At 40.6% G+C, this 27,601-nt stretch overlaps 2 protein-coding genes across 2 annotated transcripts; one reads left to right on the top strand and one right to left on the bottom strand.

Moving 5' to 3' along the window:
• Positions 1–686: 686 nt before the first annotated feature.
• LOC111220043 (acyl-CoA synthetase family member 2, mitochondrial-like) lies at positions 687–27,570 on the bottom strand. Its single transcript, XM_022742983.1, has 16 exons — positions 26,372–27,570; positions 23,615–23,810; positions 21,092–21,220; positions 20,933–20,986; positions 20,722–20,840; positions 19,845–20,007; positions 18,943–19,038; positions 18,319–18,470; positions 16,248–16,339; positions 15,662–15,738; positions 3,821–3,928; positions 3,447–3,598; positions 3,217–3,358; positions 2,187–2,297; positions 2,001–2,069; positions 687–963 (listed from the first exon to the last, which is right to left on the bottom strand). Exons 1-16 carry the CDS (start codon positions 26,488–26,490, stop codon positions 901–903), a joined length of 1,842 nt encoding a protein of 613 aa, XP_022598704.1. The 5' UTR covers positions 26,491–27,570; the 3' UTR covers positions 687–900.
• On the top strand, positions 6,780–14,472 carry chad (chondroadherin). Its single transcript, XM_022742984.1, has 4 exons — positions 6,780–7,784; positions 11,218–11,381; positions 12,359–12,516; positions 13,206–14,472. Exons 1-3 carry the CDS (start codon positions 6,957–6,959, stop codon positions 12,498–12,500), a joined length of 1,134 nt encoding a protein of 377 aa, XP_022598705.1. The 5' UTR covers positions 6,780–6,956; the 3' UTR covers positions 12,501–12,516; positions 13,206–14,472.
• Positions 27,571–27,601: the final 31 nt, after the last annotated feature.

Genomic DNA, 27,601 nt, shown 5'->3' with positions numbered 1-27,601 from the left:
TTTCTGGGCCGAGTCCTTCAGGTCTAGACAGAAGCCGACATCTGATCCTGCAGCCCTGCACTCAGGTGGACTGCACATGTAGCTCATTCAGACTCTAGAGGAAATTCTTTACAGCTCTGAGTGTGTGTCTGTGATACTCGCTCGCTTTAAACGCCACAAAGTTTTCACTTTTTAATCTGTGTGTGTTTCTGAGTGGCATTCCAGAGGCTTAAGAGGCGTGCACCTGCCACCAAGATCAATAAAAATACCTTCATTCTTCCCGGAAAAAGAGAAACACCCACGCCTGGTTTTAATAATGTGGTACCAAGTTTATTTCATGTTGATGTTTTAAAAAAAAAAAAAAGCTTTGTGCAGGATAAAGAAGAAGAGCAGTGGAGAACTCAGTGGCTCAATAATAAGTTCTGCACTGTATGTAGGTCTGAGTGAAGGGGCTCAGCAGCCTCACTCATTTATGGATCACATAAGTAGTGTGTTAAACAACAAATGATATATGGTGTGTGAGAGAGAGAGAGAGAGAGAGAGAGAGAGAGAGAGAGAGAGAGAGAGAGAGAGAGAGAGAGAGAGAGAGAGAGAGAGAGAGCAGAGCAGAGAGAGCAGAGAGAGAGATGAGAGCAGAGAGAGAGAGAGAGAGAGAGGAGAGAGAGAGAGAGAGAGAGAGAGAGAGAGAGAGAGAGAGAGATAGATAGATAGATAGATTCTTGTGATTTGTTGACATTAAAAACAAACATGACAACATTTACCCTTTAACAAGTGGATACAGGAGGATACAATCATACCTGTCTATTACTCCTCTGTTGTGAGATAAAGGTGCTATGATGGCTGGGTGTATATAATCCCTCTTACTGTTTATCTTACAAAATATACTGTAACTGACTTCGCTCAATGAACGACCGGCGCTTCTCATTTTCCCTTCTTGACTCCCAGCTGCATCTCAGACTCCTCGCGTAGTTTGTTCTTCTGGATCTGAGAAGTGAAAAGAAAATGGTGGTGAATCCACAGGTTGTCAGTCGTTCTGAAGAAGACAGTAATCACAAGTCCATACAGCCAACAGTCATTCAAATAGCTTGTTATGTCTGACTTACAGACTCAAACCCAAAGATTTTAAATGAACAAAGATATAAAGAAAAGCAGAACATTTCTCATATTGGAGAAGCTGGTACGAGCCTGAGGTAACAGTCCAGCTCCCATTTGCTTTTGTCAACAAAACAAAATGATCTAAGATGTTAATTAATGAGCTGTGCAGGTGCTGGGAGGGGGATTTTGTCAGGTTTGCTGTTTCAGCTAAGATTCACATTTAGATACGAGACTGGTTTTGATCTTCTCATCTAACTCTCGACAAAGAACCCAAATAAGCTCATTTCCCAAAAAAGCTAGTTCTCTAAAGTGACTGTACTGGAAGTGATCTGTAAAAATGCGGATCACGTTACACCCCTGATGCTTTTGAGAGACGGGAACCACATCTCCTGCAACAATCATGGGCAGCCTGCAGTCTTATGGTCACACTCGGGGGCCACCAGGCCGGGGACAAACTGGTCTACAGGCTCTCAAACGTGCGTCCTGGTGCTGTCCCGGGAAGCACCGTTAGCTCCGAGTGAATCAAGTGAACTTGAATTGAAGGAGGCTGGTTTTATCTGATACGCCGCTTTGGGACGAGGTCGGTCTGCCGCCCTTTCTGGGTTCATCTAACAGGACACGGTGTGCGTGCAGACGAACTAATAGCTCCCTTTCCCTCCTGTCTGGGGGCATTCGGGGCAGGTCTGTTCAAACACAATGCCATGTCTACAGTGAATTATTTCAAACAGCCTCCCAAGAGAGAAACACAATCACCAGAGGGGAGCTGATGTTTTTGCCTAAGTTATCACAGACAGATTCTACATCTGTTTTTCTCTCTGTCATCTTAATAAACACAGTGAAATAAACCTTGTTCGTCTGTCGTTTGTACATTTACAGGAATCTTGGAAGAGCAGGCAGCAGCTGAGAATCAGGATTTGTGTAATTACCTTTCCAGTAATAGTGAGCGGGTAGCTGCTTACAAAAAGTACGTAGCGAGGAATCTTGAAGTGAGCGATCTGAAAGGAGCAGATGAAGAGGGAGATACTGAGCAGAAAAAAACATGTCTGACAGGAAGAATAAAATATAAAATAAATCCAGCTACTTATGAAATATTGAAGGGAATTCTTCCTTACCTGTCCCTTGCAGAAAGCTTTGATTTCTTCTGCAGTGCATTCCTGTCCGTCGACCAGTTTGATACAGGCACAAACTTCTTCACCCATACGAGCGTCTTCAATTCCAACCACCTGATGAAGAGAGAGAAACATGAAGCTCTGCAGCAACAAGGAGAAGGGCAGCATCACTGAACTGGAGAGTGTTACTGACCCAACACATTATGTGCAAACTCTGTGTCTGTAGTAAAACATCAGTGATTTCATGACAAAAGAAAAACTATATTTAGAAGAACAAACAAACAAAGCTACGGTTCAACAAAACAAAGCCACTATGGAAACAGACGTTTCTGCACACCAAGGTCTAATTTAAGTATTTAATGGTAAAGCCAAGCAAAGATAAATTTTCTGTCTCTGGAATTCAGTCTAATAATTTTAACTTTAATTTTCCATTAAAAAAAAAAAACTATATTAGAAATTAGACATTGGATTTCATGTGTTATTAAATCCAACAGTCGAAAATAAAAAAAAAAAATTAAATTTAAAAAAGCATAAAAGCAAAATTCACTTACACAACAATTATATTCACATTATTATAATTGGAATGGTACAGTTATTTGAAATATGAAGTTATACTGATCTCAGAGGTTTGGAGCTTTATCATTTGAATCCATTTACTCAGTTTTTTTAAAAAGCACATTGTTGTGCATATATTTTTGTGTGAATTGCACTATATAAATAAAGATTTATTAACAATCATTAATATTATTATTATTATTATTGACATTACTAAGTCAGGCTGCTAACTTGTCTCTTCTCTACTCCTGCCACTTTATTAGGTACACCTGTACAATCTAATGGACTTCAATACAAATGTTGGGCCATTGTGTCGACTTCTATGACGCCTGTAATGTTCAGTCACAGTCATATAAACTTTGTGAATGTATACTTTATAGCAAATAAAGTGGCGACTGAGTATATTTTAGCATCTGTCATTCTCCTGTGTTTACCACTGGCATCTTTTTCACGTCAGTCCCCTGTTCTCCGATCTCACCTGTGCCTCCTTCACTTTGGGGTGTGTGTGCAGGAACTGTTCGATCTCAGCTGGGTAAACGTTCTCTCCTCCTCTGATGATCATGTCTTTAATCCTGCCCTCAATGCGAAGGTAGCTGTACCCGTCCAAGCTGCCGATGTCTCTGCAGGGGACAGAAAACGTGCAAAGATCAGACGTCGTTTTTCCTGTTTTCTAATTAAGCTCTGAAGTCACCGTCAGCCTCCACTAACCCGGTTTTGTACCAGCCGGTTTCAGTGATGCACTCTTCTGTTTTGGCTTTGTCGCCCCAGTACTCCAACATCACAGCAAACCCTCGGATCATGATCTCTCCCAGCATCCCCAGAGGAACGACCTCTCTGGTTGTGGGGTTCACTATTTTAGCCTGTGGGAAATTTAGCAAATAAAGCTCGTCACTGGACAGAGTTAATTAAATAACCAAAATAAGTGTTTAGTGAAACATATAATTCTGTCTTTGGCTGAGCGATGATGAAATTTAACGTGGTGACGGATGGTGATGTAGCAGGTTAAACTCCCTAGATATGAATCATGTATTTTTTTATAATGACGTCTGTAGCTTTTCATACTGAACAGCGTGTTGACTTACCTCTAAGTGGTCGATGATGAAGCCCACTGTCTCAGACTTCCTCTCCATGTTGTCTGTTGTGGCGCCGCAGAACGTCACAGGGCTGTTCTCTGTGGTTCCGTATCCAATCTGTCAATCACACAAACAAACAGCATGGCAGAGGGATGAGTGTCACATTTACACAGATACATGACATCTACATTTTCAAGCAAGAGCGACCCTGTGTTTTCCTTTACTCAGGTTTTCACATTCAGTTTCTACTCAAGTCTCCTGAGGTCTGTGATGTTCCTCTGGCAAATGACACATCTGCAGTGGACAACACGTTGCTGTGGGATACAGTGATGTATGCATCAAACTGATCTCTTATGTTCATCATTCATTTCATACCTGTTTACTATTATTATCACTGAGTGTAGGAGACTGAACCAAAGTTACAGAGGAAGATACGTGGTAGAAATCAATTTTTTTGGCATAAAAAAATGGAATAAAGTCTTAGATTATTATTATTAGAACCTTTTGTGTGGAAAACACGCTGGAGCCATAACCACAGGCATGAACTAATTCTGTGTCAACAGCTGTTGCACAGATAAAATGCTTTGCACAGATAGAATCAGGAGACTTAGAGCTTTTAAACAATGTGCAATTCGTCGTGGTTGTGTGAAGACTGAGTCCAGTCAAGCAGTGTAACCAAGGCCAAAGACCAGAATCTCACAGCTGGGCCGCTGTGTTTTAAAAGATTAAGATCTCCCCAACAAACAAAGAGAAAGACCAGAGAAGTGAACCTCACTGTGACTTGTTTCTTATTGAAAAACAGATTTGATGAATATACACTCACAAATATAAGTTAAACTTTAAAAAAAGCAAAAAGAGCAAAAAAATCTAGTGGAAAAGAACCCCATCAACATTACTGTGGTTGCTTCCCTGGCCTCGCTAGCAATCAATAACTAGATAATCAAAAACATGTAATGTCTTTCTGAAACCAGTGGTCTTCAACCCAACAGGAGCTCCACATAAAAATACCAACATGTACATACACATACGCGCACACACACACACACACATATATATATATATATATATATAGTACTTACACGCACACATACATACAAACATTAAAAGATCCAATACAGACAAATTCACTTAATACTGGTTAAACATGTTATGAAAATAATAGACAATCTTAGATTTTTTAATGGGTTAAATTTCCTTATTTGCTTAGATAACCTGTGTAATGACCGGAGCCCATCAGCTTACCAATCAATACTTCCAATACATATGTTTGAGGTAAAAGTTGGGAAGTAACTGAGTTCAATCTGCAGCTAGCAAGTTCTGTCATTACAGATCTGTGCAGAATATTTTTTCTAGTATTTGTTTTTTTTCTAGGAAAAGGTCAAAAAAGTGACACATTCCCTTCTTAAGAATACTGCACAGATTTAGAACCAGAGATATCATCTTTTTTTATTCCACACATTCTTCTTTCTTGTCAAAACCTGGCGCCTACATTACCCACAAAGCAACTCGACCGCAGTTGGGTTGGAGATTTGGTTGTGTTATGCTAGGAGCAACTAAAAAGCAGCAAATCCTCATATTGGAGCAGCTGAAAGCAACAAATGTTTAGCAAGTTTAATCAAATTAATCAACAATTAACTGATTAATAAATAGTTACCAATTCATTTTCTGTTGATCGACTAATCGATTAATCAACTAAATGTTTAAAGTGAGTAAATTTACTCAACTATGTACATCAATACTTCTGTTTTGGGAGACATTCCAGAGGAAAATAAAATGCTCTTTACTCCATTAAATCTGTCTGAAAACTGCAGTTACTTTGCTGATTCAGATTCATAAAAATAACGGATCAAAAAATAAAATCTTTGAGGAGGAACGATTAAAAGGAGTAAAATACTGTATACTCTTCTTTTCTCACAGGTGCAAATTCAATCAGAGGCAGAAAAGTGCTGGTCTGTTGGACAAAGAGGACCTGCAGGGCAGTTCACCTGGAAAATCAGGGAGGAGACGATATTCCCAATAAAATGCTAGATTTGTTAAGTAAACTCTAGATTCCATTTATCCTGGGTGGGTCCATCCATCTTATAAATGCACCCACCTGAAGCCAAACCATCCTCTGACCTGAGCCAGTCAACAGAGTCCTGCTGCACCTTTTCTGAATTTTCCTTTATTATTAAAAGCAGGTGTCAAGAAAGAGAAAAAAAAAAAAAAAAAAAAAAGCTTTGTTCTCAGTTCCAGCCAGCGACAGACTCGGAAAAATAACTTAAGCTGCTCCATGTCGTGCAGATGAAACCTGATCGCTGCAATCACCTTAACAACTCACAGGTTTGACTTAGAGGCAATTACATAACATAACACTGCAAAGAATACACACGGGAATGTACAGTGGTATCTAAAACCTTCATTCCTGGGATGATGGCAGTATCCTTTGCCATTGTTATGACTTGAAACATCATCTCACTTCTTGCCAAACATCTGGAGACTATTACAGGTTATAAAACAGCTACACAGGAGTGGCTCCTTTTTCCTGCCACCGCAGACTGAAAAACAATAGGGGAGTCTGGCCAGCGTGTACAGATCCAACCTGACCTTGTGCCACGTGGATGAAAATGAAAATTCACCTGGAACTTACAGATTTTATAAAGAAATAAAAAAATAAAAAAAAAAACTAAAAAAAAAAACTTAGTACACAGCATGTGTCTTGTTCTTTTGATTTGTCTGGACACGTGCATCCTTCATCTGAACGTTAGCGTCTCAGTCCAAGTTCTGCAAATATGAAGACGTAGCAAAGAGAATTATTGGTCCGGTGTCGTCTTCCTGCTCATTCAGGGTTAAATTCTCACAGACACTTGACTTCCTCTTGCAAACCTCACACTCTAACACCCTGGCAAGCCCTCCTCACTTTTTTTTCCTCAAGTAAATGTTATAAATAGTGCTGTGTGTTCCGTTGACTAGCCATCCTCCTCTCAAAGTGAATGTCTCTCTGCACTGCCCACCTTTGCTCACCTTTTCACTCCCTCTCTCTCTCCCCGTCTGTTCCTCTCTCAACACACACACAAACACACTTCGGTTCAAACTTTCCTCCTTTCACAGTTGTCCTCTGATTCTCCTGTGAAGCTTTCTACAGGATTTTCTGCTTGTTCTTCTTATGCTAAAAGACCGGAAGACAAAAGAAGGTGACACTCTCAGGATGCGTTGTGTGAGCTGGTTGTTGTTGGGGACCTGCCTCCTGGTCCTGGGCCCCGCCGTGCAGGGAGCCCCGAGCCAGTGCCCGAGCCTCTGCCACTGCCACGGCGACCTCCAGCACGTCATCTGCGACAGCGTCGGGCTGAAGAAGATCCCTCGGGTGTCCGAGGCCACCCGTTTGCTGAACCTGCAGAGGAACAGCCTGGGCAACATACCCACAGGGGCCTTCAGCGAGAGCAAGGGACTCATCTCTCTGCACATGCAGCACTGCCAGCTCCGAGAGATCGGATCCCAGGCCTTCAAGGGGCTGAAGAAGCTCATCTACCTCTACCTGTCCAACAACGAGATCAACAGCATCAAGCCCGGCGCCTTCGAGGACCTCACTGAGCTCACCTACCTCTACCTAGATGGGAACCAGATCAGCGACCTGGCCAAGGGCATCTTCTCCCCCATGATCAACCTCTTTATCCTGCAGCTCAATGACAACAAGCTGCGGGAGCTGCGGCCGGGGACCTTCACCGGCGCCAAAGACTTGCGCTGGCTGCACATGAGCGGGAACGAGCTGACCACCATACAGCCGGGCTCCCTGGACGACGTGGAGAACCTCGCTATACTTCACCTGGAGAGGAACAAGATGTCCACCTATCCCAGCGCGGCAATGGGCAAACTGCGTGTGGTGGAGGAGCTCACGCTGGGGAAGAACCCCATGAGGACCATCCCTGACAACGCCTTCCAGAGCTTTGGACGCTACATGGAGAAACTACACCTGGACAACATGAGCCTGGAGAAGGTCAGTTGATGCTTTTACGGGGTATTTACTAGACGGACAGTATGAATCTCATATCTAAAACCTCCAGACATCAGACATTCAAACCACTGAAAGGTGCTGTTGCTAAAGAAGTTAGGTAAAGTGCTCCTGGTGTCTCAGCTACTTTTGTAAAGAGTCCAGGAAGAAGATATGAGAAAAGCAGATTAATTCACACCCTCAGTGTTAATTAAAGACTTGGCAGAAGGTCTTTATATTTTTATATCTGTCTTAATATTTGTTTTGGTCTGGCATACGTTTACGTAAAGACTTGCCAGTGGTCGACACCCCCTGCAAACAGCCAACAGGCATTTACATCACTTCACACACACACACACACAACGTGTTTGGGAACATGTGTTAACTGATGCCTCTGCAGAGGTTGTTTATCATCAAGCCCAAAGTACTGATCAGATTAACCAACCAGCATTTACATACACAGAATCGTCATTATTCCTTGGTTGGTTTTGTCTAAATGGATCCCGATAATTAAAACCTGATGCTGTATTTTTCCATCTATTGAATGCAGATGTGCTTTGGGTCATGCTTAAGGTAGCGCGTGTTAAAACAAGCTGACGGTTAAGTTGTGAACTTCCATAGCCGATAACATAAATTGTTAGGAAAGGCTATAAACTCCATCACCATATGTGAGTGATGGGCAAACTGCCGGCTGCTGTTGTGACTCTTCTCTCTCCAGCGGGAGTTTCCAAACAATGTGCCACATTTGTTGGGTTTAGATCTTGCTTGACGTGGAAACAAACTATTTTTAATGTCGGCATAACTTTAATACACAAAACTAAACCAGAGTTTGTTTTTTTTGTTTTTATAAAAGGGTTTATCTTTGTATTTTGTCTCTTTGTCTTTAAAGATAAATCTGAGGAGTCACAAGATGATTGAAGTGATCAGAATATATATATATACACATTTCTGAAGTACAAAAATATCCGTATTTTTCTCGTGGATTACTGAATACTTTCACCAAACAGCGGCGTAGCACAAACATCTGGGCCCCGAACACATGCAGCCTCAGTGGGGCCCCTTACCTTTCAATACATACACTGTCAGACCTGCACAAATAACTGAACCAACAAGTAAACACATGCATCTACAGTGGTTATTAGGGACGTAAGTAATGCAGTGTTTTACACAAATTTAAGAAAGTCTGTACAATCTGAAATCTCAGCCTCTTTTCTCAAACTATGAGATGTCAGACTGTTGGAGAACATTACTTCCAAAGTGTTTTTTAGGTCTTCATTAGAAGAGAAATGTAGAAAGACACAGTCCAGTCTGTTGAAACATAAACGGACTACAGTGTCAGAGTCTGCTATCACTCTCAAGCTGATGGTCTGGTCTTAATTCGGGGAACTGGTCGAACCTTTACGAGCGCAGCTAGTATGACATCTTCAGTAACATGAGGTTATGGTGATAATCAACCTGGAGCTGATCCTCCCTCTGTGGCTGTTTCTAACACTGAAGACGATGTTGCTTCATTTATCATATTATAATATCACCTAGCTATGACCTAGAACCTGAGAAGCTCTAAGATTGTTTTAGAGACAAGAAACAGCCAGTAAAACTATTTATTCAGCCAACACTAATAATTTACTTAAATATGAAACAATTGCATGGTTGCTCATAGCTCATGTCCACACCGACCATAGCTCCGCATGAAAGATCTGCCAACGCAGAGGGAACAGGCGAAACAATGCAGGGTCAGCGTCCAGCAAAAAACTCAAACCTGATAGATCAAATAGTTGCCATTGTGATGTGTTTTTTTGGCGTCTCAAGAGCCTTTAAACACATTAATATTCATTCATTTGATGAAAGGTGACAAGTAGACACGTGGATTATCCAGAATAATCTGAACATCTCTGGTGTATTAGGGTGGAGAAAGTGTTCAAAAAATGAACTGAATCTTCTTGGGTATTAAGTAATTAAGTAAATGTGTTGTAAATGAATTTGGGTGAACCAATTCTTTTACTATCAACAAGTGAGGCAGCTGGAAAATACTTGGTCGCAGCTGGAAATGGTTGAAAGCATCAAACTGAATCTGGTACATTTTTAGAACCTCAAGTTTTATTTTACATGGCAAATATGAAGTCTGGCTGCTGCGTGGTAACATGACCCTGATCCAGAATTTCTATTTCCATCAGTGGAGCCTCGGCAGTGATGTTCAGATATCAGACACGAGACAGATGTTTTCACTGCCGCCTGTAAAACGTCCATCTGTCCACGGCTCCGGTATGAATGTATTCAGTATAAGCTCTATGCTATAGCACAGACATTCCTGAGAGCACATTTTGCTTCACGCTTGAGGTTAATCTGATATTTGAGTGTACTTGTGCCACAGTGTGGAAGCATCCCAGAGGGGGAAAACTGTAAAATAACAGCCTTCTCACGCTGGGACTGTGTGAGAGCCAGGTGGAAGCAGCAGGAGGCGGCGGGCGCAGCACACATGGCCGGTGAGATTAAGCCATTTTCCAGCCAAAACGCAGGTATTTTTAGAGTGTTTTTGTTTGCTGGACCTCAGTCAAGCAAGTCTAATTATTACATAAGTGTTATTTTCAGCGAGGTGTGTTTTCTACTTTGCCTGGGAGGGTCCTGTAAACAGGTCAGGAGGGGTTAGGAGACAGGTAAACAGAGGCAGGGTGTTCCACAGTGCATGAAGAGGAGTATTTTTAGCTTGCCATCGCCCCAGTTGAATGGACAATTGGGCCCTTTGCGAGTGCCTTCCTGGCAGAGGAGTGGCCCCGAGAGGGAGACGACAGAAAGAGCGAAAACACCTCGGCCATGCTGGAAGTCATCCATCTTCCATTGCTTCAAAATACCAGGCCCTCGGCTACTTGTCGCTCTACAGTGGAAATTTCCAAACAGCCTCATCTCCTCCAGACTCGCATAAAACAACCCTTCAAAGACGAGGTCCCCCTCTCTCTCTCTCTCTCTCATCCGCCCTCCTCTTCCTCCTGGATGAGAAACAACTTGACACAACGTAGGCATCGGTTCATCTAGCACCTCTCTGAAGCTTTTAGCACCCTCGCAGATGCATATGAAGGAGAGGCGAAAAAAGGAGGGCAGTGACCGTCAGTGTTTACATAAGTGCTGGTGCAGAGCGAAGGATGAGAGGAGGCTTTCATGCCAGAGAAACACTGGCAAGATTCCCCTCGCTCCGCATCTGTCTGCCTTCTGAGAGACACACACACACACACACACACACACACACACACAAGGATGGTTGTTGGTGGCGTGTCACCGTGCCAGGGTGTGAACCATGTTTTAACAACACTGTGTGCAGCAAAACCTGAGAACCACAAAGGCAGATTTGCATTGATTCACTGATTTGAAAGTCCTCCCAGTGAGGATCCGTCGGTGCTTTGACATGAAAAACTACAACTTTATGCTTTGCTTTACTTTCTTCTAGTTCTCTGATGGTGCGTTCGCTGGAGTGACAGCCATCAAGTCGCTGCACCTGGACAACAACAAGCTTAAGTCGCTTCCCAAAAGCCTCGAGTTCGGCAGCATCACCAACCTCACCCTCTCCAACAACCCTTGGACCTGCACATGCCAGCTAGCTCCACTGCGCAGGTAAGACACTCAACACTATACAGCCACGAAATGGCCCCGTCACGCTGTACTTACGTTTGGGGTGTTAGCATTTGCTAATTAGCTCTAAACACAAACGTACAGCTGAGGATAATGGGAATGTCTCAAGTTTTGCAGATATTTGGTGCAAACAAAAGTACTGTACAAACTCAAGGCACCCTGTGGTTTTTGATCTCTCGATCTCTCACCCAATGGAGCACTGTAGAGCTGCAACAATTAATTGATGAAATTTGATGGTTCCATCTTCTTAAATGTTAGAATTCACTGTATTTCTTTGTATTAACATCATGGAAATTTTTTTTTTTTTTTTGGTTCTGAGACATTTCAGAGTTCTCTTATGATTTATAGACCCAGTGATTTGTCAAGATTAATCGATAATGAAAATAATCATTAGCTGCAGCCCTGCATGGGTGAATTCCCATTTTGTGTTTTATCATGCACACACACAAGGTGCCGATGTCTTCACACTATTCTGCTGAACTACAGGTGGCAGGAATGTGCCAAAAATACAGTAATGCACAAGCAAAGACAGGGAGGATAGAAAACTGCCAGCAAGTAAACTGTAAAACTGATGTAAAACTGATGTAAACAAGGCAAGAAGAACTGGGTTTGTGGATGTTTCTTAAGGAAGGAAATGCATTAAACATGTTTAATGGAGCTCACAGTGTGGTTTGGTGAGTGACACTGAATGTAAACAATCTTTGTTTACATGAAAACTCCACTGTGCACCTTTTAATATTTTGACTTCATAAGTTAAGAGATCAGCAGCGTTTCTGCAGTTCCTCCTGAGGGACATGAATGTGCAATAAGAAACATGGCAATCTATCCAGTAGTAACGTCTTCACCCTCAGCTAATTAAGAGTCTCGCCGCCAGCATGGCTATAAATCCAGTGACACATGGAGAAACCAAGTAGCCGTCCCAAACACTCCACTCCTTATCTTTTGGCTTCTACCCGCAGGTGGATGGACTCCAGCCGCAATCGTCCAGATGCAGTGTGTGCTTCTCCACCTCCACAGAAAGGCAAGCAAGTCAGAGACAGCACCGCCTTCAGTGGCTGCAGAGTCAAGGCAAAGAGAGCCAAGAAGGGCACACGTCATTGAACACGCAGCCGTACAGGTACAGTACCTGCCACCGAACGAGCCGAAGACGTGACGAAAAAAGAAAAAATCCTGAATCAGACAAAAACTAATGGTTGGAATTGTGTTGTCTTGACGGGACCACTAGGAGCTGCTGAGGGACAGAAATCTTCACACATAGGAGCTTTGAAATTATACTAATAGGAGTACAGGAGCAGTAAAATCAGTAAAACTACACTTTTTATGCTTTTATTTTGAAAATTTAGTCACTGATGATCGTCCAAATAAGTAACTGGAGACATTTCCACTTTATATCAAGCAGGATTTTGATGCAAACGTAGTGACAAGTGAGGCTGTTGCTTGAAAACATTTGACTTAACTGAGATATAGTTTTGTTCTTCACTCTGGCCAAATCCAAAACCACATCTTTGCTGTGCTGCTCTATTATTCTGGTTTTCGCAGCTGAGATTCTGCACGGTGTGACATTGGATTCAAATATTACCACATGAGGTTTGAGGTGGTTTTGAAGTGTAGCCCAGGGTTGGCTTTGCATGATTCTGTTTTTTTCCTCTCTCTTCCTGACCGCAGAACTCTCTGTCCTGCGCTGTGTCCCTGTCTGAACTTTTCCATGTTGGCCCTGGGGTCCAGTGCAGCAAGTCCAGGTCATGGGGTCTCTGGCTGGAGGGCAGACTGTTTGATTTGGCTGCTCACGTTGTGTCTTTTCCACAGGAGACGCTGAGGAGGAGCCTGTCCAGGTGACCGGCTACAACGCGCAACGAAAGCAACTCTAACTCCTTCTACTTCAAGACTGTCCATCTATTCATCTGTCAAATGTTGTCACTAGTGTAAACACATAGATACACGTCCTCTCTGTCTGTCTGTCTGTCTGTGTCTCACACACTCTCTCTCACTCACACTCACACACACATACACACACACACACACTCTAAGAACTTTATGGAGCGAGACATATTATCAGTATAATTTTCATTCATTTATATCAAAGATGAAGACTTAAGTATGAAGTGGAAGTGGACGACCTGCAGGTAACCACCAAAATAAAGGAAACATGTCAATAAGCAAGGGCTACAAGGACTGTTGTGGGCAGATTTGTTGTCTTTTCCTGGTGCATTCAGTACCTTCAGAGAACAGGATAAACGGCAAACACAAAAAAGTCTGAATGTTTTTCCCCTGAGGATAAGTTTCAATGTCTTACTAAGCATGAAAATAATGTAAAATAAAACCAACCCTGGAGTTTAAATCTGCATTAATTGATTTTTTTGGCCACTTGGGGGCAGTGGAACAAACTGAAAACATACAATCGCCTTATGTTTAGAGTTGTCCTCAGCCGATCCAGGCATATTTTAAAGGCTTGGTATCGGTAAAAAAAAATAAATTAAAAGCCAATCAAATGCCAATCCCCTCTTTACTGTTCTTTACTTTCCTTGAGTGACTTGATAACAGGCCAAAATTCAGTTTGTGGGGTTTGTGTGCTCTGCAGCTCAAACAAAGATCATCTATGAGTTAAACAAAGCATCACTCTGTAACACTACTGGACAACCATGAGCGCTTGTGCAGTTACTCCAACAGAGTTTTCTCCCACTCGATCTTTTATTCTAATCACATCAGTAATCTGAATTTATAAACAGAACCTCCAGTCAAACATAAGCTCTAGGCTCCACCTGCTATTTCAATATGCGAGACACATACGTAATCAACATTGAATATCTTCTGCTGCTATGTAAATATAAAATGTCGGAGTGGACTCAGACTTGACAGATACCCAATGTTAAAAGACTCGGATCAGGATCAGGGCTGGAAGAACTTGATTCCTTGTTATGTTAGCAAGCAATTGCCTTTTTGCACATGGAGACTCAGATCAACATTATCATTCATTTGAATCCATGTTTCTGGAGAGCAGGTCCAGTATTCTCTCTCTTTTAGCTCTGTTTTAAGTCTCCATCAGCTCCTGAGAAACACATCCGGCTCTTTAGCTGCTAAATGCTCCACTGTGTTCACCAGTTAGTTGTTAATATTATTGGTTTGTTGTTTGGTGCTGAGCAGGTAGTGGACAATGCTGCTGCTGCTAGAAATGAGGTTGATGAGAGCAGAATTTATAGGCTGGCAAACCAAAACAATAAGCTAAAAGAGGCTAAAAGGCTCCATAAAGCTGCACAATCAGGAGATAATTCTTTGTGGGTTTTGTTGCTACAAATGACTCCTCTCACATTACACATTGTCATTTGCTCCATTGTAAAAAATAATGATTAGTGCAGCTTGAATATACTGGACATGACGTCTCTAAAACAGGTGATGATGCTCCTTTATTTTGGTGGTTATCTGTATAAACGATGAATTAACAATAGCTCCAAAAATAAATAAATAAATAAGTAAAATTAAAAAACAGAAAAAGAGGCAGAGAAACCCCTCAACATCCTACAACTGTCACTCAGGCAGGCATCAACACTCGTTTATCCTATTTTCTACTTTGTGATGTCAGTTTCACACCCTCACCGCCTTGAGAAAAAACAGCCATGACATTTAAAGTGAAATTCCGTATTTCACCAATATGTTTAAAAGTTGATAAGACTTGGAAGATGTGAGTGAGCTTAGCAGGAGGATCAAGGCTTATAATTTGCTAAGCTACTTATCTTCCAGTGCCATTTTCCCTGAATGAAGGTATTTTGAGATCCCAAAGATTTATAAAACTGGATTCAGTTCATTTTTGGCTAAAAATGTACACAAATGAGAAGTGAAGAAGACAAGAAGACATCTAAAGATTCCCTTTAAAACATGGTTCGAATTGTAAGAAAAAGTGAAAAATTTCTTGCAAAACACTTTTGAGGATTACTGACAAGAGTTGACTTTATGCATATCTAATGTATATTCAATATCTTTACATTTCCTGGACTTTTGGAAGTGGTAACAAGTGCTCACATCCAATAAACCTTTAACGAAATTAAACCTTCTTTTTGTCTTTAATGCTACTTCTTTTTTTTTTTCTTACAAGATGCCTCATGAGGGATCTCAAACAGAGCTTACTGTAAGTTCATGCTCTTGTTAAATCTAGTGATCTGTCTCCCCCTGGTGTGTGAAAGTTGTATTACATCATTGAATTTTTGATTTATGTGGTGCAATAAATTTGATCCTTTTATCATCTTTAAAGAGATGCAAGACCGACTCACCGTTATTTCCTTGATGCCCATTACAGATATGACCTTCTTCACAAGCTCTGGAGGACAAGGGGAACCAGCCATGATGCCTACAGTTCAAAAATAAAAGTTACCAGTGAAAGCCACACTGCAGCGGGACAAGTTTCATTAGGGTTCTGCAGGTTTCAACAAGTTAAATTTCAGACAATTTAAGACCTTTTTAAGACCATTATAAATGAAATTTAAGACTGATTTCACGTCCATACTGGTAAAATAGTAGAGAGGATATAAAAAAAAAATCAGTGTCCTAGAATTACTTGCAAACTAAATGAATTTATTCACATTTACAACTGTGTGAGAGAGAAAAAGGGATTAACACAGCAGAAGTCTTATATATATATATATATAACAAGGCCACAACAACTCAACAATGTAATGCCCATCAACTACACTGTGTGTGCGAGAGAGAGACAGAGACACAGGCCCTGTTCAGACCTGGTATTAACATCCATCTCGGGTGATCCGATCACAAGTGGTCAGCTCTTCCAGGTGTGAACACACAAGCTAATGTGCATGTTGCTGTTATGTATAAAAAGCAGAATATCAGTGTTTTTCTCACCTGCTTCCACTGACGACAAGTCATATTTAGGCAGGTCCGGCTGGTTGACCATATCAACATACATGGTGGGGGTGCCATAGATGAAGGTGCACCTGTGAGGGGAAACGGACCAATGAAGAGAGTTCGTCTTCAATGACAAATTTCCAGAATAAACCTGCAAATACGTGACAACAATAAAAGTGGAATTTTTTTATGGGTATGTCAGTATTTTTTTTCAAACGCAGAAAGAAAAACATTTGAGACAAGAAAAACTGCATCCAAAAGCAAAAACTAAAGCAACACTAGATGACTTTTAGGAGATGACGCCAAACTGCAGCAGCAGGTAAAGTGGGCACATGGACGGACTGACGTGTCTGTTAACATTTCTCAACTCTTCTAGTCTTTTACTCGTCTGTACCCAGAAGCCCATTGCCTCATAATCCATCCATAGGTAGGCCGTTTCAAAAATCTGAAAATATATTGATGAATCCAACTTAGTAAAGTGTAGAGTAAAGTGAAACGAAAGAGTGTCAGTTTCTGAGGATGGGGATACTCGCCCTCTATGTTACTATTATTGCCATTTTGAATTTAGGTTAATAAAGTGTGAATATTTTTTACATCAAGGTCTTATTTACTGTAGATATAAGTGAACAAAAGTGCCTACTATACAGTATATAAAACACGTCTTTAGTCAGATGGAAAAAATATGACAAAGAACAAGTGAAGGTTGTTTTTGGCTCAGAAGCAGGGCCTCAGGTTGTGATTTTAGTTTACAGTCTCCATTAATTACTTTGAAAACACATTATGAAAGAATCTTCAAATATGTATTTTGTGATGTGATGGAACAGAGCCATTGTTATAAGGGCTGTTTGACATGAACCACACATCGCCCGGAGGGGGCAGAACAGTTTCCACCAGTCTTCACAGTCTGTACAAGAACTCACAGACACACTCACACACATCCCTTTATACTTCATATCGTCTGTGAACGTACTGCCTGTAAACCGTCTATGAGAACTATTAGCTGAGTCGGCAAAATCTGACACATACAATCCCCATAAATAAAGATATAGAGTTTCTATAAAATGCCGTGTTCTTGACCAATCAGCTCTAAGATCAGGGGTGGACAGGCGTTTCCCATCAGACCCTGAGTCTTTGCAGTCTGCTGCTGCCTTGATCTCATGAGGTTATGAGGTTATTGTTGCCTATGTTTGCATGACGTCAGAGCAAGTCAGGATGAAGTCAGACAGAAATCTAACCGCCATGCCTTGTGCGGTGATCGCCGGTGATCAATCCTATGCAGGCCTGGCTCGTCTCAAACAAACCTCATGTCAGTATAACGAGTCAGATGTCTGCTGTGAAAAATATTTCAATTCCATGAAATACTGTAGGCCCAAAGACTAAAAGCTGGATTCTTGCTAAGCTTATAACAACTTAACATTTCATGACATTATGTCATTATCATGAGACTGAGTATTGAAAAAACAGACGTTTAGTCTCTTTGTCCCTGATAAACAAAACAAGAGGAAGTATCTAATCACTTTCAGGAAGTGTCTATCCTAAGCAGAGGGTCTGACACTAATGCTTTCCAGACTCTGCACACTTACCACTGTGTTCAACTGGAGCTGCAACCACAGGAAGTTTTTATGATCCACATGAGACTAAATCTCTTTTCTTCAGCATGCATCAACACACACCCTGATGTGTTGCAACAATTCATGTGCATTGTACAATTTTCGGTAACTGATGTGGAAATGTGATTTCTATCTAAATAAAGTACAGTAAATAAGATGATCATTTTATGTGCACAACAACAGCTAACAACTGAATTCCTTCAGATTTGGTTGTTCAATTTAAAATTAATAAATCCCTAAATCCCAAAGCAGCCCCTTTCATACCCTTGTATCCCATGGTACAGTACCGCTCCAGAATTAATAGTGATTCAATTCTAAGCAGATTTAATCTTTTGTTACAGGGTATTAAACCTCAAACAGCTTTCTGTTACCCCCCCCCCCCCACTACCACTTGGAGCCAGCAGTGTGTGCAGCTGCCTTGTGCATGTATGGAACTGGCTAAAGATTTCTGATATTACCTTTCACTCTCCAAAGCTGCTATGTTGGCCTTTCCATCGTATCCGGCAGAGGGAAAGATCAGGGAGGTGCCATGCATGGCCATACACATCCCACCACCCACGGAGCCAAAGCAGTGATACAGAGGCACAGGAAGGCAGATCCGAGTGTCAGGCTGGGGGGGGGGGGGGGGGGGGGGTTACAACAGTCAAACCTTAGGTCGGGAATCACAGAGAAGCTACGCCTCTGCCTGACTCCAAAAGTTTCATAACAGTTTGGCTTTGAGGCATCACTTTTTTTTTTTTTTACGGTTTCAATATGACAAGAATGGTTTTCCCATTCTGATGTGGAAGGAGGTTGAAGGCTAGAGAGCCAAAATAAACTACAGTGTGTGTTTTCATGGTGATGAACGAACATGTTCAACCAGAGCAACAGTGTGACTCATTGATCACTGAACAACAAAGAATACATTTATAGTTGGTTTGGTTTCTGTTAATGGGATTTGTTGACAATAAGACATCAGTAAGCTTTTAATCAATCAGTCTTAACAAAATAACAAAAAAAATACACTCCCTGGTCAGATGAGTTTTAATGAAACTCTCAGATGATACATGAGGTTATTAAATAATGTCTTGCTTAAGACTCACCCTCCAATGGTATCCCACTCTCCTGCCAACAAAGTAGGCATCGTTGACAATGTTGTGATGAGATAAGGTGGCACCCTTTGGAGTCCCAGTTGTGCCCTGATAACAAAAATTTGAAATAAATTACAGCATTTACAAGACCATAAAATGGTTTGATACAGCATGTCAAGGTTACTGTGATGAAACTGCATTTATTGCTCTCTAAACATGGTGACACTAACAGTCAGAGACCACGGAAGTAGATGTTTCTGTCTTTGCAAATACAGCAACAAAAAAAAAAGTGAACTGAATGTGCATGATGAGGAATTTGACTAACTCAAGATAATCTACAATAAGCTTTTATTTTCTATAGATGTTTAAACAGGAAAGTAAATTCATTCTGAGTCAGTCTATTGCCTCAGACCTGCTCTGTGTCAGTGGGCTCAACGTATTCTGGAAAACCAATACACTCACACCATTACAGCAAACTTGGAACTAAGGACTGAATTTTCTTCAACAGATGGACTGTCTTTATCTCTTTTAGCATTTTGGCGACCTGGTAGAGTTGAAACTTTTTTCTTTTTCACTCGGGTCTCAGGACTTCTGTACTCTTCTTATGGAAAATCGATTTATAACATTTATTATTTACTGCATGTTCAAAAGGGGACATTTGTGTTTGTGTCACAGTAAAATCATAAGTGTGCCGGTGGTTAAACGTCCAGATGAACATTGTCTCTTCGTCCGGAGCTATAATCCAGAGTCCAGTTTTTTTTTCCCCCAGGAGGAGGAAAAAAGGACATCCAGCCACTTTTCCCTAATTCCCTCGATACTAAAGCGTCTCAAACCAAAAACATGCTCCAGCTCACACAGACGTCAACAGGGTCGTTGAGATTCATTAAATTCAGCAGGAATTATGCAACAATTACCGAAGTGAACTGGATGTTTATTGGGTCGTCGAACGAGAGCTTCTTCTGCAGATCCTGAAGCTGTTGTACGTACTGGCTGCTGCCGGCCTGCATGACGTCGTCCAGATGAAGCATTCCTGGCTGTCGACTATCCAGAACAATCACGGAGCGGAGATCTGGAAGTCTGAGGGGGAAAACCAAACAAGTTAAAAAAAAAAAAAAAAAAAAAAAAAAAGATATGGGTCATGTTTTGTAACTGAGGGTCTCCATGTTATACTGTGACAGTCGGCAGCTTCAACTGTCTCTCCCTGTTACTGTACAATCCATTTTCCCTGAAGGACACACATGAATCTCACTGTACATGTAGAAACAGAGCCGCAGCTGGGAATTTTTCTACATACATACTGAGGTCAGGAGATCAGATTCCTCCAGTTTCATTTCACCCACAATGTTCACAAATTAGCCGCAGTCAGCGGATTCACTTGCAGGGATTAAGTAAATTTTTCAAGTCGAGTTCAATTTGCCTGTGAGACATTCCTGGATGGTTCCCATTGAAAAGAACAGGGAGGGGGCTGTGCGCTGCTCTTTAATGGAGGTGGGGCAGTTCACCAGAATTAGATTTGCAAAAACAACCGGTTAGTTTTCATCTTTCAAGTCTGTTCTCTTGTAAAATTAAAAAAATAGCATTTCTGGTGTGACCAGGCCTTTATTCTGAAAAAATATCAGAATTAGCAGATATTCTAATTTATATTAGAATTAAAAAGACACCATGTGTAGTTGTGTTGACCCCTAAATTCCCAGACACAACACAGGGACTCATCTTGGTGTGATTTCTGTGTAGTTTGCTGTGAAAACTTAGAAACCAGGAACAGTGACGGGTGGACACCAGCGTCTGTACCTGGCACTCTTGATGTCGGATGGGCTGGACGACTCGATCTCTGGACATATGCGTCGCAGCATGTCACAGTACTTCTGGGTCTTAAACTCCGTGGGGCACACAACAACTTTACACCCAACCTGTGAGAAGAGGAGCAGAGGATTCAGCTTTTCTAATGCAAAGCAGTCTCTGCGTGTCATGACAGTAAAACCCGTGTGCGAAAGTCACCGACCTTCTGCAGCGCAAACTCCACCTCCTGCAGCTGGTACGCCGGGTTCACTGACACCTGATGGGTGGTAAAACAAGAACAAGCTGCTCACGATGGAAAGAAAAAACACTCAAGCTTGACCGACGTGAGAGCTGAAGCAAAGACAATGCAGCTGTGACTCACCAGTATAATTCCAGCTTTGGCTGTTGCAAACTGGAACAGGACCCATTCGTAAGTGTTGGGTCCCCACATGCCGAGCCTGTCCCCCTTCTTCAGGCCAAGAGCCAGCAGTCCAGCTGCAGCCTGATCCACCTACAGACACACCACAAAGACATGAACTGGTTTCATGAGTGGAGCTGAAGAAGATACTGTCCAAACATTATTTTTAAAAAGGAGCCATTTGTACATTTTGCTATTGCTACATAGCTGCCGTTAGCATTGACAGCTGTTTCCTTAATATTCTTGAGAAGATCGAGATTCAGCCATAGTTGTGTTAACAAGACTAGAGGGTATAATACTCCATCTGAGCCACACTACTTCTTCAGGGCAGACTGGATGCTACAGTGACTCGCTATCAGACAGTCTGGCCAGACCGGGGCTAGCTGGTTAGCATTCTAACTTCAGTAGAAGAAAAGAAGTGATAGAAATAGAAGCAAAATAATGAGAGTTGCTTTCCACTTCTGAAGGCAGGTCTGGATGAGTAAAGAAATTAAGTTTGATGCTGAACTCGCAGCTGTCAATGCTAATGTTGGCTATGTAGCAACAGCTCCTTTAAAAGCATTCTCATTTTACTTTTACTGTCTAAACTGTTTGCACAAAAGTACATTATAAAGTTGTATATTCTGAACAATCCTCTTTATTAAAATAAATTCTATGATGAAAAAATGGTTTTATAATAGTTCTGGATTAAACTTTTCATCTTGCAATGCTGTTGCCTCACCCTGTTTGTGAAGAGCAAAGTCTAACACATTAACAAACACTGAGTTCAATCTTGAGTTTTTTTCTGATTTGTGTGAAATGAAATAAATGAAAACACTCAAAACTTCCAAGGACCATAAATACTTGGTATAATAATATCATGGTCCCTTTTCTTACAACAGTCATGATGATTTTCCATATAAAAGAAAATAATCATTCATATCATTAAACCATTAATCTCCAATGAGGTCATATTGTACTTAGTGCCTGTCAAGTAAAGACAGCACCATGACCATGCAGGAATAATGATAGCAAAAAGTAACATAAGCAAAACTGAGTATTTCAATTTTCATTTACAGAGGACCTAGTTATGGAATTATCATTAAGAGGTTTTATATGACACCTGCTATCTGAAGACTGTTTCTCTCTGTGTCAGGCTGACATCGGTATGTGATATCAGTGCGTGTTTGTTAACTCTCCGCCCTTAATCCACATGAAATGTTTTAAGGTAACTGGGTGAAAGTTGAAAGACTGAACAGGACTGAACATGTAGGTGACTGGAAGAAGACCTTTGAGTACATGTTGGCATGTCATTACTGTAATTACCATCACTGCTGTGTTTTCTTGCCCTGACAAGTCATGATGTCCTCAGTGAAAAAGCTCCACTAGTCCTTTTTACTACAGCATCATCACTTATATAAATACTGAATGATTAGTATAACATTGAAGTGCCTGTTTTCCTTGAGTAATTCCATTTTAAGCTACTTTGACAGTTTTAGTTACTTTTTAGATTTAGATTATTAATAAAAAATTATAATCAACTTACATTATTAGTGTTTATTATGGTCTAAGATACCCAGAGCAATATTAAGTAGTTAGCTGCAACACTGCTGATGCTTACACATGAATGCATCAATTTTAATCCAGCGATATATTATTCTTGTATGGTCCATCTGCATAAACAGTACTTTAACTTATTTTACTTTGAGTATACTTTGATGCTAAAACGTACTTTTACTTATGTAACATTTCGAATGAAGGAATTTCATTTGTATATGTATACTGTGGTAACATAGTACAATTACACTTTCTTCCCTCCTTATTTTAATATTTAATATTTTTCTGATTGTTTGTCCCTTATAAAAGATAAAAATCAATAAACACAGTACATTATATACAACACCATTACGTCTCTTTAAATAAATGTGATCAGGGATGTAGGTTTGGTTTAATGATATATATTGCCACTGTCTGTTCAGTTCCTTTAAGAGAAAACATTGTGCTTTTCTTCAGCCCTCAATAGTGCCTACAGGCTTTTTCTCAGGCTCAATAAGGATCTAAAATACCTGCACTATCAAGATAGGGCAACTTTTATGTTTCCTGAAAAGTGAAACCTGGGGCAAAAAATTCACTCACAAAAAATTCACTCACAAAATCACTCACTGCAGCTTAAAAACTAAACCGGTTTGAGTGCAAAGTGATAACTGAAGGCACGTCAGAGTATAAAAGTAAAGTGCCTTACTGCCGTACTGGACATGAAGTGTTTCCACTGGCCTTTTTGGAGTCAAATGGCTGAAATGTTTATAGGTTTGGAGTTTGCATGAAGGAGCAGGTGGAGCAAAAATGGAAAGACAGAAAATCAGCAACTGTTTTTATGATCAATTAATCCTTTCAGTAATTTTTCAAGCAAGAAACATTGTCTAGGTTTTCTGACATCTATCCTCAACCAACCTTAAAATCATTGGCTCTCGAGTACAGAAAGGACTCTGATTTTATTGGAAAACTTACATCCTGCTGAAACTGTGCGAATGTCTTGCGGATGCCGCCTTCTAGAAAGACCAGCGCCTCTCTGTCAGGGTAGCGCTCCACAGTCCTCAGCAGAGACTCTCCTATTGTAGTGTGGAGCAAAGTTGTGGATGAGGTGCCGTGGGCATAACTCGTAGTTAGGCTTGGGATGACAGGCGGAGAGTCCACATGGATGCCACTGCAGGGAAACAGGAGTTAGATGTTTAAAGACATTTTTACAAATGTAAAATGAGTCAAAATTAAACAGAGTTCTGAATATGTGTGTGAAAACCAATACAAGTAAACTATTCTGCCCCTTTTGCATTGTGGAGTACCTCAAGGCTCTGTCCTCAATCCCCTTCTGTTATCTATCTACATGCTTCAACTTGACTAAATAATACACAAGCAGGCCATGTCTTTTCACTGCTACGCCGATGACACACAACTTTATATATCTATCAGTCAGGAACAATTTGTCCATTAGTTTAAATTAATTTGCATCATTCTTAAATTCTTGAAGTCATTCTTAAGCAAAATTGCCAAAATTCACTAGTTCCAGCTTCTTGAATGAGATTTTTCACTGGTTTACCTTGTTTTAAATAGATAACTATGGAATAACTAATGAAATAAAAAAATGAATCAATTATTTTGACAATCAATTAACCGTATTTGTCAAAATACTAAACATTAATTTGTTCCAGTGACACAATTGTGAGAATTACCTGCTTTTCTTTGTTTTATTTGAAAGTAAATTAAATAGTTTTTTGGGTTTTACAGAGTTTGTCAAACATAAAAAGCCATTTGAAGACAAGACAGGCACTTTTCACCATTTTCATTTTATAGACCAATTGAAAAAATAATCTGCAGGTTAATCGATAACAGCAGTAATTGTTAGTTACAGTACTTTCGATGACAGTAAATTGAAAATATTTGGGTTTTGAACTGCTGGATGGAAAATTTGGAAATAAGACACATTTTAAGAAACATTTTACAAACTGAAACCAATTATCTTGTATCTTCATTTGACTCAGTGAGGACAAAATCAATTGTGACGAATTGGAGGGGTGATGAAAGATGCTTTTGAGTTGTATTATCAGAAATGTAGGACCCATGCTTGATCGATTGAGCCATAGTTGTGTCTGAAAATCATGATCTCTCTCCCTCTCGCCTTTAAAGTCACAGAAAGAGGCAGCGTCTTTAACTTCTGCATTGTGACATATGACACACCTCAGCAGCTGTGACTCACCACAAACTAAAGGTCAAGTGCCGTTTTGTATGATGACTGTGGGGAGCAGGTTGACCCACAATAATCCCTGATTGTATAAATGAGTTAATGACAAATCATCAACATCAAAATGTTTGATGGGAAGAAAAGGGAGCATTTTCCTGCTCATGTAGTTAAAACTTCCCTGGCTGGAACTTTTGTTGCATGCCTCCCCCCACTTCCTGTCTGTCTGTACAATGAAGTGTCCAATAAAGACAAAATGCCAAAATAAATAAGAAGAAAAATCTATGATACTGGCAGGCAGTGGTGGACGTGCCTGAATGGTTCCTTAAGTACCAATACAACAATGCAATAAAAGCCTACTTAATTACACGTAAAAATTCTGCCTTCAAAATCCTACTTAAATAAAAGTACAAAAGTACAAGCAACAAAATGTATTTTAAGTACCAGAAGTACTGCAGTAAAACGCTGCTGTGCCTGATATGCAACAATGTGTAAGCAGGTTTAGCAAGTTTATCTAGTTGATACAGTTCCTCATGGTCATAATGATTGATGGGAGGTTAGAGAAGAAGGAAAAAAAAGGACTGCTACAAAAATCTTTTCAGTTTTTGGACTTTTAATTCATCTTTGCTTAGTCTGAGAAAAAACTGACAATTTTACATCTTTGGACCTCAAACAGTTATTTAATAAAACCAGGGAAACATCCTAAATGTGGCAAGGAGACCGAACCAAACAGTAATTTATTGGCTTTGTAAGTGGCAAAAAGACAAACAGATGGGAACCACTGGTTTAATCTTTTACAGTGTGTGTATTTTATCATGTTTTTATTTAAAATCTTGTAACTCTACTTGTCAAATAATATGTAGTGGAGTAAAGAGAGTATTATTTTCCTCTGATGTGTAAAGGAGTCAAAGGATAAAGTACCATAAAGCACAAGTACCTTAAATTGAGGTCACCACTGACCCCTGCTGTGGCCTACCAACTGACTTCCTTTTCTCTTGCTTTATCTCGAAACCAGTGACTTTATCATTCCAGTTACTGTATCAGATAAAACCATCTGCAGGCTGCAAAAAAAAACTTTGCTGAGTGTGTTACAGTAATGCAGGGTGTGGACACAATAATCTGAACATATGGACAGTACAGTGCAGCTTCCTAACAGCAGAGCAACCTATATGTACAGCCTACGTGCTGTACTGAACAGTGGTGTTTCCTTTGTCTCCTCCCCTTCCTTCCTACGTCCATTAAACTACAAATTAAGCAGAAAAAACACTGCACACAAATAGCACAGCTGAAATCAATACTACACGTGGGAAAAGTGTTGCAGAATTACAAACAACTTTAAAATATGTTACAATCACATGATCTTTCGCAGCAAGCGTGTGTTACATAATCAAAATAAAAAGTTGTGGACAAAGAAAGACAGGAGATTGATTTAAAATGTTTGTTTTTCAAGATGTGACTTTCTTTGAGTTCAGGCTCACGAGTTTTAATTATTGGCAACAGAATATGATTGTTTATTTTCTTTTCCTACTCACCGACTTGCTGCAGTTGGTCCCGGCTGAAGTGAGCATGGTGCCCGCAGAACTTTGTAAACTCTGGAAAGAGCGCAGTTGTTCCAAAGAGACTGGGAGCGAAAGACGATGTTGGGGATCATTGTTGTGTGCAGCTGCAGCCCACCACCGCCCCTCTCTGCACTGACTCCGGCTGAGTTAAACTGACGGCTTGTCCTGGCGGAAGAGGAAAGCAGCAGCCTGACGGCGGACGGGAGAAAGTTGATCTTTTTGAAGGAGTGATCGGCAGAGTGCAACTGTTTCCAGTTCCGTGCTCAGACCTTGATCCGTCGGGGTTAACTTAACGGTGCCACAATGTTTCCATGAAGCAGCTCCGTCCTGCAGGTGGCGCCAACACTTCACTACAACTGAAACTGTAGAGACAGCATGACACACCAAACACTCTGCTTGGAATACGTCTCTATGTCTCTTCAATTGCTCCTTCTCTCTTATCGGAAAACCACAGACTCTATGAACAGAATAGGAGTTAAGTGGATAAGTAAAAACGTCAGTTACATTTCATTAGGATTAAACGTGAGCACAGAAAAACGTCCTCCTCCACCACCTCCTTCAGTACATGCATGTGAAAACAGTTTCTACTGTCAAACTGCACAAACATCATTTTTGCGCTGATGCATATCAACACCAACATCACAGTGAAGGAACATTAAGAAACCAAGAGGAAAAACACCTCTTTGACCGGAGGCAGATTTTAAAACCACTTCTCCTGTCCTCTCCCCCTGACACATTTGTTCATTTGGTGATTAACACCTCTGCTAAAAAACAAACAAAAAAAAAAACCACATGGTAACAGACATTGGTGGTAAAAGTATTCAGATATTTTAGAAATTCCACAAAGCAAGACCTGCATTCAAAAGGTTTGCACTTTCAAAAGCAGGTGGTAGTGGTTGTGGAGCAAAAAGGAGTAATATCCCACTGAAAAAATCCTGCATTGAGAATGATTTTAAGTACATTTCTATTATTAGCAAAATGTGCTTTATGAATTAAAAATAAAAGTTCTCAATACAGAAAGATATGGTGTCTGCAAGTGTTAGCGGCAACAATTATACACAGTGGCAAAAAAAGGTAAGTGAAGCCTTTAGAATAACCTGCATTTGTGTAGAAATAGTGTATTTCTTATATATGTCTTGGTCAAATCTGCATCTAAGTTACAATTATGAACAAACACAGTCAATTATTGTATTGGGATAGAGC

Source organism: Seriola dumerili, unplaced genomic scaffold (genome assembly GCF_002260705.1).
Source record: "Seriola dumerili isolate Sdu_G_001 unplaced genomic scaffold, Sdu_1.0 BDQW01000068.1, whole genome shotgun sequence".
NCBI classification, from domain to species: domain Eukaryota; kingdom Metazoa; phylum Chordata; class Actinopteri; order Carangiformes; family Carangidae; genus Seriola; species Seriola dumerili.
This window is presented reverse-complemented; position numbering and strand designations above follow the sequence as displayed.